At 34.8% G+C, this 16,366-nt stretch overlaps 2 protein-coding genes across 6 annotated transcripts in view; both read right to left on the bottom strand.

Annotated features, from left to right (window-relative positions):
* ALY3 (DNA binding protein) overlaps positions 1 to 13,057 on the bottom strand; it is a 28,780-nt gene extending 15,723 nt beyond the window's left edge. Inside the window, exons 1-14 of one of the 5 annotated variants that reach the window (XM_088105476.1) lie at positions 12,883 to 13,056; positions 12,630 to 12,776; positions 11,421 to 11,518; positions 11,076 to 11,226; positions 10,699 to 10,797; positions 10,391 to 10,453; positions 9,664 to 9,741; positions 8,492 to 8,678; positions 7,977 to 8,227; positions 7,518 to 7,887; positions 6,531 to 6,608; positions 1,452 to 1,663; positions 1,296 to 1,346; positions 11 to 334 (exon numbers count right to left, since the gene is read on the bottom strand). In XM_088105476.1, coding sequence (XP_087961602.1) covers positions 11 to 334; positions 1,296 to 1,346; positions 1,452 to 1,663; positions 6,531 to 6,608; positions 7,518 to 7,887; positions 7,977 to 8,227; positions 8,492 to 8,678; positions 9,664 to 9,741; positions 10,391 to 10,453; positions 10,699 to 10,797; positions 11,076 to 11,207 — 1,845 coding nt within the window. In that variant the 5' untranslated portion in view covers positions 11,208 to 11,226; positions 11,421 to 11,518; positions 12,630 to 12,776; positions 12,883 to 13,056. Of the gene's footprint in view, positions 1 to 10; positions 335 to 1,295; positions 1,347 to 1,451; positions 1,664 to 6,530; positions 6,609 to 7,517; positions 7,888 to 7,976; positions 8,228 to 8,491; positions 8,679 to 9,663; positions 9,742 to 10,390; positions 10,454 to 10,698; positions 10,798 to 11,075; positions 11,227 to 11,420; positions 11,548 to 12,629; positions 12,777 to 12,882 lie in introns of all 5 variants that reach the window. The other 4 variants (XM_088105473.1, XM_088105475.1, XM_088105474.1 and 1 more) reach the window with 4 other exon arrangements.
* Positions 13,058 to 14,193: 1,136 nt separating this feature from the next.
* LOC124825212 (uncharacterized) lies at positions 14,194 to 15,707 on the bottom strand. The gene has a single exon (XM_047297781.2). The coding sequence runs from the start codon at positions 15,651 to 15,653 to the stop codon at positions 14,523 to 14,525; it is 1,131 nt and encodes a 376-aa protein (XP_047153737.1). The 5' UTR covers positions 15,654 to 15,707; the 3' UTR covers positions 14,194 to 14,522.
* Positions 15,708 to 16,366: the final 659 nt, after the last annotated feature.

Raw genomic sequence — 16,366 nt, forward strand, 5'->3', positions numbered from 1 at the left:
GATTATTAACCTTTTGACTAAAAGAACCATCTGGGAGTGAAGCAATGGGTTTATTATGTTGACTGCTAAAAGTATTTCTGGACACCACCAAATCTTGTGTCATTGGTTTTGGTTTCTCCATTTTTCTTCTTGGCCTTCCTCTGTCTAATGGAATGACTTGATTAGTAGATGAAACCTTTATGGGGGAAAAAGATGAATCATTCCTTTCCCTTTTGTCATTAGAACCTGAAGACAGATTTCCGGGGGATTTCGCCGCTTTTAGTTGTCTTGGATGTGGTGTAGAAATAGATGACCGCTTACCTTTAACCAAGGATTTCTTCACCTCATCAGTAGGCTAAAACGAAGAGAGAAAAGGTGCACACTGTAAGTAGGAACATTAAAGTATAGTAATATACAAAACAACATCAGGTGCAAATAAAACTGGAGATACGTTTTTGCAAAGCAAGGCGGCATCAAAGATCTATGGGTAATGAAATACAGGAAAGAAAACTAGAAATATATGAAAAGTCAAAATAGAAAGGGAAAGTAATTAGATAATGCAACATGAAATATGATAGATACAAATGTAATATAACCATTGATGAGCCATCATCTTACAACTCAAAATTTTAGGCAAAGGCTGGTTTTATATCCAACATGTAACCCAACACAGAACTCCTAAAAGCTTTAGTACTTGAACTACAGAGGAAAACAAGGAATAAATTCATTGATAATAACCACGCCAATTACATTCTTAGATCTTCCATGTGTAACAATGAATCTCTCTAAAACAAGGAAACAAAATATGTTGAAATAAATAGAAAGATTAAGACATAAACCACTCTATATAACATTATCCATCAAATTGGTAAATGAATATCAATCAATCTTATCTTGTTTACAAGATCCTAGAATCTACCATGAGGAAACCCCTTAGTGAAAATGTCTACCATCTGAAGTCTTGTAGTGACATGAGCAAACACAACGTCCATGTTTAGATTATTTTCTATGAAGTGTATATCTATTTAGATATGTTTGGTCCTGCCTTGCTACACTAGATTATAGGCAATGGTCATAACCGACTTATTCTCATAGTATTATTGCATAAGAATGATTGCCTTGATTTTATGGTCATACAAAATTACTTCCATCTTTAGTTCTTCACATATACCTTGACCAAGGGTTCGAAACTCAGGTTTTGTGCTAGAATGAGATACTTTATCCTATTTTTTTAATCCCAATTTAAAAAGGAACAAAATAAGGTCTGGGAACCAAATTATATATCATTATAGCTTTAATAATCAATAATTGCATACCTTGGTTTTCTGGGAACCACTTAAATGAGAACCAGTTTGAGTTTCATCATTCTGCAACAAACAAAATACATCATACTTGCATGGAACGAGTCCATATCACAGAAAATATTAAATAAGGAACCACAAAATTGATACTGGACAATAAACAATTCTTACTTTCAAGTTAAAAGATTTTTGTTTCCTTTTTCTGAATCCTGCATTAAGCTGGAGTGTTCCCTCTGCTTCAGGTGCAACAACTCCATTATCAGAAAAAACCTTGGGAAACTTACTTGAAGCACTGCTTTCAATCTTAATAAATACTTTATGTGCTTCCATTTTAGATTCATCGACAACATCACGATTCCCTTCCTTGAACTGTGCAGATGACTCTGACACACAGAAAACAGTACCGAAAATATTTAAACAATCATAAAGTATAGACAAAAAAAGGATTTTCCATACAATGAATAGATATTTTCTTTAGCAGGGGTGGAAGGAACTCGATGAAGACAAATTGAAACAGATATTGCCATTCTATGAAGTTTGTTAAGTACATTGCAGGAAGATACAGAATACAGGGAGAAAATTACAAGGCAAAACAGTGCAAAAGGAAAGGAATATCAACAGAGAGAAGCATCTAAAAAATTATTTTAAATTAGTATACCACTAAAAAAGTAATACCAGGCTACTAAGTCTATTGTTCTTCTGCAGACTAAAAAGCTGAGCTCAGTTCATAAACTACTGAAGAAAGAGTTGCATAATGAGTATTCTTGTTGAGATTTTGTGTAATCTGTATTGTAATTAGTCCGTTTGTCTCCCTGACATTATCCAGATTATGACAATAAAATGAACATATTAAGCAATATTTCACACATTATTCTGATTCTTAAGTTGGCATATGTGTATCTAAATGCAAGGAATTCCACCATGCAGCTGCTGTCAAGGACTGCTGGTCAACCGAAGTCTTATGATGACACATCCTTTGGTTTGTCAGTGATAATTAGATAGTAGGTTAGTTGGTCAAAAAAATAACACATCTTGCTTACACAGATGAGCAATAGGGTAGATCTCCCAGTAACCGCAGAAAAAACTCGATATTGTATTCTAATTGGAGGAAATCTTACTTCTTGTAAAAGCAAGAAGCAAAACATTGTGGTTAGATCTAGTGTGAAGGCTAGATATCAAGCTATGGCCATTACCACACATGAATTATCTGGTTTAAAAAGTCCTTATTGAGCTCAAGCTTTTGCAAATTGAGCCAATGAAACTCATTTTTGACAGCTAAATAGCTCGACTTATAGCATCTAATCTAGTCTTCATGATGGACTACTTGAAGAGCTTAAAAATAACTAAAAAAATAGTGGATTAATGTGTCTTGATATGTATAGCTTTGCTACTCTATTTATAGAGTACCAAGGAGGGCAGAATACAACCCTAACCCTAAAGTTGGGTTTACACACATGAATAAAATAAACTTATTACATTTCAACAGGACTAAACACAAATATAGATTGTTACTATCCATGAGAAGATCACTTCCAGGGAAGTCACTGCTTCATTTATAAACTCTAACAATCAACTGAATGATATATACATCAAGTCTCTTGAAGTACAAACAATTTGCTATATGTACCAAGCTTGAAGCAAACAATTTATATGCTCCTAATTGAGGGGTGTTGAGATACGAATGTTTTAGTTTCTCATATTACCTTTTTGTACAGATCTAATTTGTGTCCATAAATCGGGACAGTATTCCCATCCCATTAATTTGATTAAAATTCAGTATTATCAATATACATTGTTGAGGGATTATCTTCCTCAAGCAATTCAAGTCTCAAGTTTGGCCAACGCATGAATGGCAGAACCCACCAAGTTTCTGTTTCCAATGTTTGAAGGAAAAGGATATCAGATGTAAAGATGAAGTTCTAGGGATCAAATCAAGAGGCCAGAGAAAGAAATCATGGTGGCAGGGAAGAGATAAAATTGGTGGATGGACCAAGAAAAAATCAAGAACAGCAACAAAAGAAAAACAACTCAAATAGGTCAATAAGTTGGGAAAAGAGGCCAAAAAGGCTGAGTTGGAATTACATATAGGGGGCTCAATTTCTTATCTAGTGGACCAAGCCCAAAAGTTTAAGTTGAACACGGAAATAAGTTACGTGAACCAAGAATAAGAAATACAAAAGAAAACAGAGACTTCATTGTATAGTAAGAAAAGAACAGAGTAGGAGAGCAACCTCTCATCTAAGAGTCTCCCCCTTCACAAAGAGCTAATGCTCAATTTACAAATGATAAAAATTAGCATAATCCTTTCTCCTTACATCCTCCTACTTATTTAACACGTTAACCTGATAACAAATTAATCAATATCCTAACTGTCTTATTCCCCCACATTTCTAACATAATTTCTTTTCAGCATTAATGAGCCCAGAAAAATACAATAAAATAGGGAAAGAAAAAAAAGAAATTGGATTTGTCCCCATGTCCTCATGGACCAGACCCTGAACATTAAGGTGGATGACTATAATAACCTTCAGTAACAACATGAAACACTTCGTTTCGCAGCCAATGGGTGCACTCACGTCTGTGATTGACACAGTACCACTGAAAGTTAATGTTGGACGGCAGTGATCTGGCTATTTTGCTAATCGGTTGGAACTCCCCAGGGACATTATTTCAGATTTTCAGTAGCCACATGCTTCCACATGTCTAATGTCACATTCTTAGACATTTACCTCTCCTATAAAACCAGATTCTGTTTCTCAAGTTTTGGTTATTCATTGTCTTAATTCTTCAGTTCTTTCTCCTTGAGTTCTAGAAAGGCCTCTTTGTCACCTACATTGAAGCAACCCCTAGAGACTATTCTACTCATAATTTAACAGTCATGTTCATTCCATGTCAATAGAGGAGCATTCCATAGAAAGTTTAGATGAATCATCTCTTGCCATAATATCTTCTGCTCCAAATCTGCCTGGGTATTTGACAATAGACTAATTGTTCTCCATAAAATCACATATTCTGTATGCAATTCTCATACAACCCATAATCTCCACATCTTTTTCTTCTCCATAAAAGTATATAGTCTATTTGCTTACTAGGGGCACACAAGAGATAATTCCATACTGTATTTTTTTTTTGCAGATGACAGCTTTAATTGAAAAATCAAGGGTAACAGTTAACTTTAAATTTGAGCTTTAGAGACAGGCTTTGTTGGAAACAAACGGTTTTCACTTACGTAGCAAAAGACAAAAGGAATATGTTCTATGAGTAAAACTGAGAGATGTCATTCTATTACGGGGAAATATTTGAGAATGTCATACAGGATACAAACAGGATGGCTACATGGAGAAAGTCATCGAGTGTTTCTGCGATTGCAAAATGACCTACCAAGCTGAAAGTGAAACTTCATTATATTGTTGTATATCTATGGTAGTGAATGTTGGACTTTAAAGGGGCAAGAGAAAAGACCGAAGTAGCATAAACAAGAGTGGTAAGACGAATATGTGGCCACATGAAAAGGAAAGATACAAAATAACTGTATACAAGGATATATTGGTGTAACACAAATTGAGAAAAAACATAACAGATAGCCAATGAAGGTAATTTGAACACATAAAGAAGACCATTGGAAACATGAATGAGAAGACTAGATTGTATGGCTTTTACTCTATGGAAAGGAAGAGGGAAGAAAGACATTGGCAGATGTTGTCAAGAGGGGGCAGTGGTAAATAATAACTTTTGTCTTTTAACCTGGTCAAATGTCATTGTGTAATCCATATAGTGTCAGATTTCATTTTAAAACCAATTAGCATTAAGCCAAGTTGTTTACCAAAGGCTTTGATACCATGTTGAAACAAATTAGCATTAAGCGAAGTTGTCCAACAAATGTATAAGTCACATTCAAAGGTTTAAGACAAGTGATGTGGGACTTCCCAACATATAGAAGATCTCAATTATGGGAATAGGACTTTTATTGCTATTATTGTATCACAATTTTTCCTCTTCATATTATACTTTTGTCACTACTTAGTAGGAGGCCCTTTCCAAGTTAGCAACAGGTTATATGATTGATGAGATGATAGCTCTAGAACCCAACCACACTCAATGCCTTATTACCTCGTGAAAAATCTGCACTTGAATGTTATGTTGTCATAATGGTTTCTCATACAACTAGGAACGTGCAACAAATTTTGGCCCAGTCTTGATTGCCTAAATCCTTTGATGGGCCAAGGAACAATCTAGTGCCCAAATACCATCCAGCATGCACTCTATGATGCCCTATATGGCTTCTTACACCTCTTAAGCTAAGGCTTCCAATAGTTAAGGAAGCCACTTCACATTAGAATTACCTCATGGCTATGCTCAGATGTCCGGGAGGTGACTCATCTGCATCTAGCCCTATAAAAGGGACACCTCCACCAGATAGACTCTCTTACCAAATATTTTTCTTCTTCTGAAACACATACTAATATGGTGATGAAGTGTCTTTGCATGTACCTCCCACCATTACCTATTCTCCACCTTCTTCATTTCCCTAAAGTGAATACAATAAAAGCTCAGCGTGTTCACTAATTAAGCATTCAGTTCAACGCTTATGCATAGAATAGTGCATCCCAGAAGGAAGCAACCATGATGAAATCAAAAAGGATAGGCCACAAAGAGACCAATAACATAAAAGTATGCACTAGGAAAAAGACATAATTAAAAGCACATTCATTACAGATAGGATTATGGATCCAATTAATACCAAAATTGAGCCACAGATGTGGTTTTCTTTCAGTTTTTGGCTTGTAGTTTTGGGGCAAGGGAATTTTACTTGGCTACAATCATTTATCTTGTATCTCTGTATGTCCTTCTAATTTTAACTAGTAATGACTCTCCTTTGTTAGTAGCAATTGTTTTTCAAGCATTCATATTATTATGCACATCTAGAATTTAGTCACATACTTTCAGTTAGAATGTCTCTTAAATAGAAGATTCAAATTGTAAATGTAAAGACTGCTTTAACCTTACAATGCACAAAATCTTCCACCCTCATAACAGAAAATTACATGACGGATTATAGTTCCATTGTAAAATCATTGAGTAAATGAATGGTTATGCCAACTAATGAGGTTAAGGAAAGGGTGGGGATAGGTGCATATAACCACACACGGCGGTACTAGCAAACTTATTATTTATTCAGATTGGTCTACAGGAGATGGGAGAAGAAAACATTTAAATAATAACATTAATATTTAAACTTAAGCGCCTTACCAGTGTCAGGGTTTGTTACTGGCAGCATCAAAGACAAATCAGCCAAAGTTTTTAAAGCATCAAAAGCAGAACCTTCATCTACAAAGAAAGAAGCAACGGGAAAGGGAGTGGTGAATGATAACATTAACAAAAACTTATAAGTTGGAAGAATAACAGGAAAATATTTGAACCCAAGGAAAGCGGTCGTCAGGGGAAAGAAGTAAAGCGCAAACCAATATGAATTCCAAAGTTCAAGCAAACTCTATAACTACTATCATAAAAAATAGTTTCGAGTTCTAACAATATAACGTTTTAATGTTTAAGAGAATAAAAAGCTAGAGGTTTCATCATGTAAACATCTAATCCAATTAATCTATCTCAGATCCTACTCAATATTGAAAAGCAAAACAAAATAGATTCTCAAGTTTCTTTTCCTGCTCAAACATCACCAAGTAGGCAAGTACAGCAACTCTTGCACCAAAATTTTGAAACTTTTAGCCCGACAAAAAGGCCTTAGTAATGCATATCACTTAATGTTTCAACCTTCCAATAAAATTTTAGGCCTGTAAAGACTTCTTGTGCATGTTAATATTTCATGGACAAAAGAACTCAGCTTCCAACTAAAGTGATAAAAGGATTTGAAAGATGAAAACATAAAGTTAAAAATTAAAAGAAGATATAACAAAAAAGCCAAAGAGCCATATGATAATTTGAACATTGCTTTATATGGGACATGTGTGCTTTTCATTTATTAAGAAAGAACAGCATCATATTCTGGAGAATGAATACCTTCTTTCAGTCCGAAATACAGTATGCCCTGCCTAATGACAAAAACACCTAATACCAATCAAGTTGCTCCGTTTTCAATCCTTTTATACCACACTTGTTTAGTATAAAATTAAGCTAAGCCATAGATTCATTTAGAAACACCTAGTCCGATAAATATATCATTTATAACAAAGACATCCAACTTAAAGAGGAATGGGAATTAAAACAACTACCAAATACCTTTCTCTAAGACTAGCTTTTTACTTTTCGTCCTGGAACCCTTGTAAGAGGACCTCGCATTTTTGGTATCTACAAAATCAGTGAAGTTGGATTTGATAAAATTTTTACCATCATCTGTCCCACTGGAGGCTTCCTTTATGTCATTCAAATGCTTGTTTAAACTCCCCTCAGGCTCTAAATTCTTTCCATATTGTTTTATTTTCTTTTCTTCATTCCTTCCTCTTCCAGTAATTTCTCTACCACTCCGATGAATTGTTTTTCTAGAGTATTCTTCATTATTACCTTCAGTGCTTCCCAAACTCAACTCAGAACTACCATCATCCAACTCGGAACTGCAAAACTTGGCTCCAGCTTTTTCTGATTTTGAATGCTGAAAACAGTAACTGCCTATAATTACTGTTCATTACAACAAAATAACAGAAAAAGACAACTGACGGTTTTATAGAAATAACTTATTACCTTCTTCCCACTTTTCAGACCTGGGGAAGACAAAAATTTCTTATCTGGTGATCCAGAATTTTTCGAAGAGCCACCTCTTTGGGAAGCCTCAGTCAATGCCAATGCAATCTTATGAGTAACGTCATTAGTATCAACCATTTGTTTGGAACCCTGCCTTGCAGATGCAAAAAACCTCTCCCCAATATCTTTACCCATAGAATATGAAATAGGGACACGGGGAGTCCTTTTTCTAACAGCATGTGGCCTAATTCCTGAAAAAAAAAAATCACAAACAATTAATAGGTTTTGTTAAGCAAGACAAAAATATCCCTTCTAAAGGTCATTATATACAAAACAAAATATAACATCTTCAGAGGCAAGCAGCCAAACATCGAGAACAAGAGGAAAATTCATCCAAACTTTGGTCAATCTTATTGTAACAAATAATGGTTGAAAACCCAAAAAGAAAATGAAGAGGTACAAAAGAAATGTGATGCCAAGGTAATGTTCAAATGTACTTTGGCATATTAACCCACCAGAATGTCTCTTCTTCAACAATGACAGGCAACCATCACCTGATGCAACGGAGTGTGACTGAGAATGATCTGAAAAATGCCCATCTAATGCTTTATTGTCACTTAGATGCTTTCCCCGCATACGCTTTTGAGACTTTTTAGATATTTCTGCATCATCGTTGCTTTCTTTACCACTGTCACTTCCTCCCTGACAATTAAATTATTCATATTTTAATTGCTTAAGAACAGTTGTCAAAAACTGGTCGTGTTGTCTATTGCAATTTATTCAAAATTTATAACATAATCTAACCAATGCCGCCACATATCAATTGAAGGAAATTTGTCTTTCTCTTATTGACTTATTTGTATGAGGGGGGAGTTGGATTCCAAATCGATAAAATAACTATTACATCCAAAACCCAGTTTTAAATAGACGAAAGTTAACTAACACTTTTGGTAGAATAACAGTCAGTTCATATATCATATCTTAAACGAATTCATGTGTTTCATTCCAATGCATTTTAGTTTTCATAGGATTTTAAAATTTAGGAAGTAGCACCCATGTACTCTTTGCCTAGGAAATCTCCCCACTTTGTCTATTAAGAATCCATATGTATATAGCTAGATATCTGTTCTGCACAAGTACTGTGCAATCAATCAATGTCACTTAAGCGCCTATTAGTCTCTCTCTCTCTCTCTCTCTCTCTCTCAATACCTCTATAACAATTGACAATAAAAAGAATCTTTTTAAAATCAAAAGGCATTATCAAATAAAAAAAACTTAGTCGATTGGTCAGAACACTATGCAAGGCAGCCTAAATTATCCATTTATCCTTTCTGTATACTTATTGACAAGTACGTGCATGTACTTATATTGACAGAAAAGAGAGACCTTAGATTTCAATTATAACCAAGTCAAGTGACACTGAAGATTACTAAAATTCCAATCATAATGTACCTATCATCGGAGAAGTGAATGAAAAACTCTCATTGAAAAATAAACAGAGCTTAAAACAATTTGAACAAAGACTACACTTGAAATAATACAGTTTCTTCTTGTCACACAAGTTATGAAAAAGATTTGTAATGAGATGGAAATTTTAAATTACAGCTACCACAAGAACGTTACAAAATCACGAAAACCAATGTAAAATATCAGTAAAATTTAGTCAAAATTTTAAATTAATTCTTACCAGTACACTATAATGATCTGTCATCATTGCTATAAGGCCAACAACTGAAGCAGTACCCTCTGGGAGAGATAAATATGCCTAAAATAAACCCAAACCAAAGCTTAGCATGTCTTACAAGCAATATATCACACTGACTAAAATGTGCAATATTGATATTGAGATTTATCTCTTAACCCATGACATGACACGAGAGAAAAGGAGGGGGGGGCAGTTGTTACTGCACGGAAACCCAGAAATAACAAGCTGGGGATATGCATATTCAGTGCAATAATTAACCACAAACTGGCCCGTAGGAGACAAATCAGGAAGAAATTAGTCTTTTACAGATTGCTTGAATATTTAAAACAGACATTCGTTAGGAGATTTGACAATTTTTAAGGAAGACATCTAGCTTCTTTCTTTTATGTCTCTTTTCTTTATCTTCATTTAGATTTTTAAGGAAAAAAAAAAGTAAACATTCACTTACTCAAACCAGAAATTATGGAGGCAAGAAAATCTTGTTTTCCAGATACATAGAAGAAGAAAAACTTTATCAAGGGTATTGAAAAATACAGGAAATATTAAAAGAAATTAAAAAGTACACCCTAAGTGCATATCTCTCTATACATGAAATGTTTAGTGTGTGTTTTAGAATCTAAAATCTTTATGTAAATAGGGAATACATGGTGCATGCATTTTAGAAATATCAGTAAATTAATAAGGATGTTGATGCTTGTACTGCATTTACCCTGTTCATAGTATACAGTGCCTCTACCATTTCCACAGATCTATTACGTACAGCAAGAGCAACCTGTAAACAGGTAAAATGTCACTGAAAAGGACATGTTTAGTGATAACATTGCACTGGAAAATTACAGTGCATAGAACAAGGTAGATTAACAAACTAAGACACAACCTTGATCCTTCAAATTCCAGTGGAATTTTAAACAGTATTTACTACATGTGTATAGCCCATTTATTAGAAAAATACCTGACTGTGAGACTTGATATTCAACCTTTATTCAATAAGAAGCAACTTATGAAACAATAACTAACCTTCTTCCAATCTTTACCAAATTTCCGGTAAGCTTCATAAAAATGCCCAAGCTCCTCTTTATTCCATTGTGGTCCTAACATGTCAGCCAATCTTCTCTTCTGCGGAAGATTGAAATTTGTTAAATAATTTCATCTTAAAGAAATAAAATTCATAACACCCGACCATTTTAACCAAACTCTTAAAACACTTACTACCCAACTTTACGTTGATAAAATGTAAAAAAGATATTTTAATATATTATAATGACTTCTTGATAAGAGCACTGAGAGGAAAAACGATAAAGAGCAAAGGGGAAATTTCTTCCTCTGTTTTAACTCAGTAAATGTATTACGTATGAAAAAGGATTTCTTTTCAAAGAAGTAAAGAAACAAATTACCTTCTGAATACCAGGACTTGCCTTCAGCCTACTTTTGCTAGCATTCTCTGTAATTTTGTCCTTAATAGATGCAGTCTCACGAACACTTGAAAACCTCTTATTTACACTTCTAGATTTCCTAGATGGAGCCATAACTGATTTCTTTGATTGTCTGAAAATTACCAGGAAAACAGAGGAGTAAAAAAACAAATACAGCCTAACTAAGTAAATACACTGGAACAATTTAGGCACAGATAAATTAATTGCATCGTATCATGAGAGTAAGAGGAGAGAGAGAGAGAGAGAGAGAGAGAGAGGGGGTGGAGGGGGAAGAGAAGGGAGTTCACAGAAAAGAAGATTCCATACTTCAGAATCCAAAGCTGTTCAGACTGAAATGTCACCTCCTTTCCTTGTACAGATAATGTTGATGAAGAATAACGGGTTCAAAATCCAGAAGATGCACCCTGATAATCCTAAGAAAATACCCTGAGGACTTATAATGAAGAAAATAGAATGTTTCACAATGAGCTAGTAGTGGGTAGGTATTCGCAAAAGAAAACATATAATCTGAAGTGAAGATATACTGCACAGGTTTTACAGCTACAATATAAGGCCCCGTATGTTAAAACAACACGATCCAAACTTAATGCCAACCTAAGTATCACTTCAACTACAAAACATTTGTCTGTACCATATATAGGTTAGGTGGTGGCAGAGTGTATTATGGCAAAACAACAAATTGAATACGCTGAACAGAAATTAGAGTCTTAATACTCAAGTAGACAAAAAGAAAACAGTTCAGACAATAAAACTTGGCACCGAACAAATCAACGATAGATTGTTAGCAAAACAAGTTACCTTGGTCAGCACATAGAGAGCAAAATGAAAATGGAAATTCTCTAAGACTGGAAATAGTACAAAGATTGAATGATGAAAGTATTGGAAAGGACATATTAATGAGGAAAAAAATGATAAAATAACAAGATAATCCTATCCCTTTACTAAAAACCAGACAAGCTAGTCAACAGCTATAAGGAGGTGCCACTGCTCTTGCCCTCTGTGGAGGGTGCATGCACCATGATGACCAACAAAGGACAACAAACCTTAGCCCCTATTGCACCAGACCTTTTCGCTGACAGATTTTCTAAGTCCAAATCCTCACCTCCAAAAAGAAAAAAAGATCCAAAACTCGGAGTCATTAACAGCATCACTGCAACCATTTTCCAAAATAGTCAGCAGAATGCTGAAACATCTAGAAAGGAATGCATCCCACACAAACTCTCCAATCTCAGCCATCCCTCGTTTTCAAAACACTTGAATGAATTGGTTCGCAGGTTCAAATCCGGAAACACACAGCATGCAGACACAAAGCAATAACAACATAAAACACACATCGAAGCTTGAATTTACTTCAGCGACAAGAACATCGAAAAGGAAGTCTCAGCTAAAACAAGAAACAGAAAAAAGCAAAATCACTGCTCCACACTGCAGTTCATCAGCTGAGAAAGGAAAGAAACAGAAAAAGGAAAAAGAAGCAGAGGCAGGTCCGAGGAAGAAGAAGAAATTAAAACTCACAGCTAGAAACGAGGTGATTCAGTTAATTCATCCCTAAGAGCCACCGAACCCCGCATTTGAGTTCAGAAAGCCGAAACCAAACGCGGAATTGGAATATTTCCCGAAATTCCCCCTCTGATCTAGCGAGCCGCGATTGGAATTGGGAATCTGAGGAGCAAGAAAAGCCCTCGCAAAGAGAGAGTGAGTAAAAGCATGTTCGAAATTAAAAGAAAGTGAATAGGATTAGAGAGAAAAGGAAGAAGGAGAAGCTCACCGATCAAAGAGAACCTGAATTGCAAATGGAAGCTGCGAGAGAGGGATCTAGTAGCACTGAAACAGTCGATGCACAAATGCTAAGAGAAGAGGATGATGAACAAACAACTCTCCAGTTCTGATGGCGTCGTTGTTGGCGTAAACAAAACATGAATTCGGGGGTATAACCGCGAAACTTTAAAATAATAGTACCATTATTTTATTTTATTTTTTCTCCTCTTCTTATTTTGTTTCGTTTCTCACCTCTTTCAAATAACGTCCTCCAATTTATTCCCCAAATAAAATTTAAAATGAGAAACGCCCATGAACCCAAACAAGAACATCAACTTTAACTATTATTCAAATAGTCAACCCAAAAAACCATTAATTGAAAATTAAACTGTTTTTCTTTTCAAAATATATATTATATGTCTCACCGTTGCTTTCTATTTAAAAATCACAGTTTTCAATACTTCCAAGAGATATTAATAGTGTGTTTTCAAAGTTTATAGCATGTAGTTTATTTAATTTTATTGTATTTTTTATTATTATTACCCGTTTTTAATTTTATTGAAAACTTTGAATATTTTTTTTAATTATTGTATTAATTTTAATATCTTTTTAGTTACTTTTAACTTTTGAATGTGGTTAAAATTAAAAAAGTAAACATGAGAAATTGAAGCAGTAGTGATGTTATGTAAAAATCACACAAAAAAATTCAATTTTATTAATTTTGTTTTAACTCTATCAGTAATTAACATAATTAATCATGTGTTTGGTTTGTAGTAATTGTCATATGCGTCTTAAAATAAAAATATGTTAATAAGTAATTAACCTTGAAGGAACATCTGTATTGTGCTGTCTGAATTCAAAATCCCTAGTCTTCCGTTGAGCTTAATTCCATACTAAACTTAATTTATCCTTTAATTTTTTCAACGAATAACTAACTTACTAGAAATCTTCATTTCATTATCATAACATGAAATTTTAGTTTATTTTTTGTTGGTCTCAATGTATTACATTTTAAGATCTCGTATATATTTTTTCTTCAATATAATTAATTATATACTATTTACACTTTAATCTAAGAATGTGATGCAAGAGAATCTTAAATTTATTGTCATGCAAGTTCGAATTGAGGAACTTATACGTGTTAAATTTATGACCCGGGTATCATCCATAAACTATAAAAATGCCCTCAATTATAAATTAGTTTATCATATATGTTTCTTGAAGAGTTGGTGTTTTACCTCAGTTTACACGCAGAAAAAACCTGTATGAGTCAGCTCATTTCATACTAAGACAAAAAACACCCAAAAGACAAGCTAATATCTTTAACACTCATTCCAGGAAGGGTGAATAGATTATAGTAGACTGAAATAAGAAGCAGTACTCAAATAATTCACACAAAGCAGTCTGCTTGATAGATAAGAATTTGACCAAGAGTAACAATTTATATGCACAAACAAACATTTACATGAAATCTGTTTACTGGTTTTAAGAAGCTGTATTGTTCGTCTCGAAAAGATGGATACAAACAAGCCAACCAATTCCACAAATCTTCCTCAGTTGAGGCTTAAATTGGCAGTCATGTCAATCCCCTTCAAACAACTGTTCAGTTGTGAAGCATTTTTCTAACAAATGCTACAAGTAAACATCCTTCTACTCCTCTCTATTATTCCCTTCGTTCATACTTTTCTCATATATCTTCAACAACTTAGAAGAATGCTTTTCAAAACCATAGACAAACTTCTTCAGAAACGCATTCTCCGTCGGGAGTAGAGGCGTGCCATAGCTTGCACCCTTTTTCCTCAATCCTTCCTTTTCAAGAAATCTCAGAACCAAAGACCTGGGAACAATCCTCTTAGGGAGACTCAGCTGAATAATAACAGGATACTTGACAAGCTCCAAAGAGCTATACCCTGACACCTCAACCCAGAAGCTAAATACGGCATCAATCTTCTCACGGGAGCTCAACATGAAATGAGGATGCTTCTTAAACGCCACAAGCACATGCTCCTCCGACCACCCCCACTTCTTACAAACCTCAACCTTGTCAACCCACTTGGCTTTATTCACAGTCATTTTGGCCATCATGGCCAAGGCGAAGGTGGTTTTGGAAGTGTCAAACCCCATTTCTTTCAATTCACAAATAGTGTGGGACAGGTTATGGGAGCAGAGGATAGAGGGCCACATGGAGAGCATCATAACGATGCTGGAGCGTTTGACGCCATTGTCGAGGAGAAGTTGGACGTTGGGAGATACGCGACTGTCGGCAATGAAGGAGGTGTTTCGCCTGAGACAGGTGATGACTTGCTTGTCAGAGTCGACGAAACTTCTGACCAAGTGATAGGCGGGAACAATGTGGCTGTTGAGGTTGGCTAAGAGGAATCGGGGTCCGGCGGTGATCATGTGGATTATGTCGGCAGAGGAGGCGCCTTTGGAGCGGAGGAACCGGAACTTGGGGAGGAGGACTTTGTCGGGGTTGCACTGGAGGATGCGACTTTCCCGTTTGACGACGGCGTGGATTTGAGAGACGGAGAAGCCATGCTCGGAGAGAAAAGCTAGGACGGAGTCGGGCTTCTGAGAACTCTTGAAACGGAGGTAGCGGGAGGCGGAGACGGCGGATTCCGGGGAGAAGCCGCAGGTGGAGACGAGGTAGGAGACAACGAAGGAGTGAGATTGGGGAACGGTGGCGAAATTGAAATTGAAGCAGACGGAGAAGGGTGGATTGAGATTGAGATTGAGAAGAGAATGACGATGGTGAAGGATTCTTAGGGTTGCGAACTTCATTTGGAGAATGAGAAGGGCGGAACGTGAGGGGTTTAGAAGTATTCTAACTAAGCCCATTAAGTTTCAACCATTTCTTTCGCTATAACTGTAAGAAGAAGAAAATTACATAAAATAATATTTTCTATAAATTAAATACAAAAAGTTAAATAAATTATCTTTTATAAGTTGACGTATATATATAGATTCGTATTATTATATACAATGATAAAATAGGTATTATATATCATTGTTGAGTTGTTTTTTCTTATTAGAATAGCTGAATTCTACTTGAACTCAACCTCTTTGATCATAAATTAAGTTTAGGTGATATTTTAAGGGTGTTGCTGTGTAAAACCAAATTTTCTTAAATATATATATATATATATATATATATATATATATATATATATATATATATATGATTAAAACTTGTTATTGATTTAATTAATTTCGTTTTTGTTGCACAAAATTGATTTTATAAATATTTTGTGTTATTAAATTGATTTTAATCAAATATTTTATGTCTATATGGTATCATTACTACAAAAATTTCAACAATTTTGGAATTTATAAAATTATTTTTTAATAATTTTATCTTTTTGGCAATACCTAATAATTTATTTTTCTAAACTTTTCTTCTTCTTAATTTTAAGTTAAGAACTTGTATGTTTCGAATTTTTTCAAGTCGAGTATATTCTATTTTTAGATAATCTTAAATCTCGAGTATATTTTAT

The sequence above is a fragment of the Vigna umbellata genome, chromosome 1 (genome assembly GCF_029865625.1).
Source record: "Vigna umbellata cultivar VRB3 chromosome 1, Vumbellata_1.0, whole genome shotgun sequence".
Lineage (NCBI taxonomy): Eukaryota > Viridiplantae > Streptophyta > Magnoliopsida > Fabales > Fabaceae > Vigna > Vigna umbellata.